Source organism: Meleagris gallopavo, chromosome 21 (assembly GCF_000146605.3).
Source record: "Meleagris gallopavo isolate NT-WF06-2002-E0010 breed Aviagen turkey brand Nicholas breeding stock chromosome 21, Turkey_5.1, whole genome shotgun sequence".
Classification (NCBI taxonomy): Eukaryota; Metazoa; Chordata; class Aves; order Galliformes; family Phasianidae; genus Meleagris; species Meleagris gallopavo.
In genome coordinates this window covers 2,811,289-2,811,958 of record NC_015031.2, presented here as the reverse complement: position 1 = coordinate 2,811,958, position 670 = coordinate 2,811,289, and the positions used below count along the sequence as shown (strand labels likewise).

At 58.8% G+C, this 670-nt stretch overlaps 1 protein-coding gene across 1 annotated transcript in view; it reads right to left on the bottom strand.

The window, feature by feature from the left end:
- MYBBP1A (MYB binding protein 1a) overlaps positions 1–211 on the bottom strand; it is a 51,516-nt gene extending 51,305 nt beyond the window's left edge. Inside the window, exon 1 of the mRNA XM_010721910.3 lies at positions 88–211. Coding sequence (XP_010720212.2) covers positions 88–211 — 124 coding nt within the window. The remainder of the gene's footprint in view (positions 1–87) is intronic.
- Between the last annotated feature and the right edge of the window lie 459 nt (positions 212–670).

Here is a 670-nt window from a genome sequence, read left to right as displayed (position 1 = left end):
AGCGCCGCAGCGGTTCGCCGTGCCCGGGCTGGGATGTGGAGGTGCGGGCGGTATTGTTCTCTAGTTAGCGTGAATTTTAACGCCGACCCAAAGAGGAGCCCTTTGTTCGTCCGGGCGGTGCGGTCGGGCGGCAGCGGCGCTGAGGGACGCCGGTATCGATCCTCGGTGTGCGCGGCGCTGACAGGTGCAGCTGCCGCCGGGTCAGCGCCATCCGCAGCCCGACGGGAGATGGTGTGTGCGGTATTGTGTCTGCGGGAAGCCGGGCTGTCTGTCCTTCAGGAGCTCCCTGCCCTCCTTCCTTCAGACTCAGTGCTCTACGGCTCTGAGATAGTGCGCCTTAGGATGCTCGCAGTGCCTGTATTCCCCGCTTGTTGGAGGAAAATCAGAACCGAAGTTGTGCTGATTTGTAAGAAGAAAAGAAGGCTGCGGGGTGACCTCACTGCAGCCGTTCAGTACCTAAAGGGAGCCTAGAGACAGGAGGGGAATCAACTCTTTGAAAGAACTGCAGGAAAAGGGGAAATGGTTTTAAGTTGAAGGAGGGAAGATTTAGGTTGGGTGTCAGGGGGAAGTTCTTTACAGAGAGAGTGGTGAGGTGCTGAAACAGCTGCCCAGAGAGGTTGTGGATGCCCCGTCCCTGGAGGTGTTCAAGGCCAGGTTGGTTGGGGCCCTG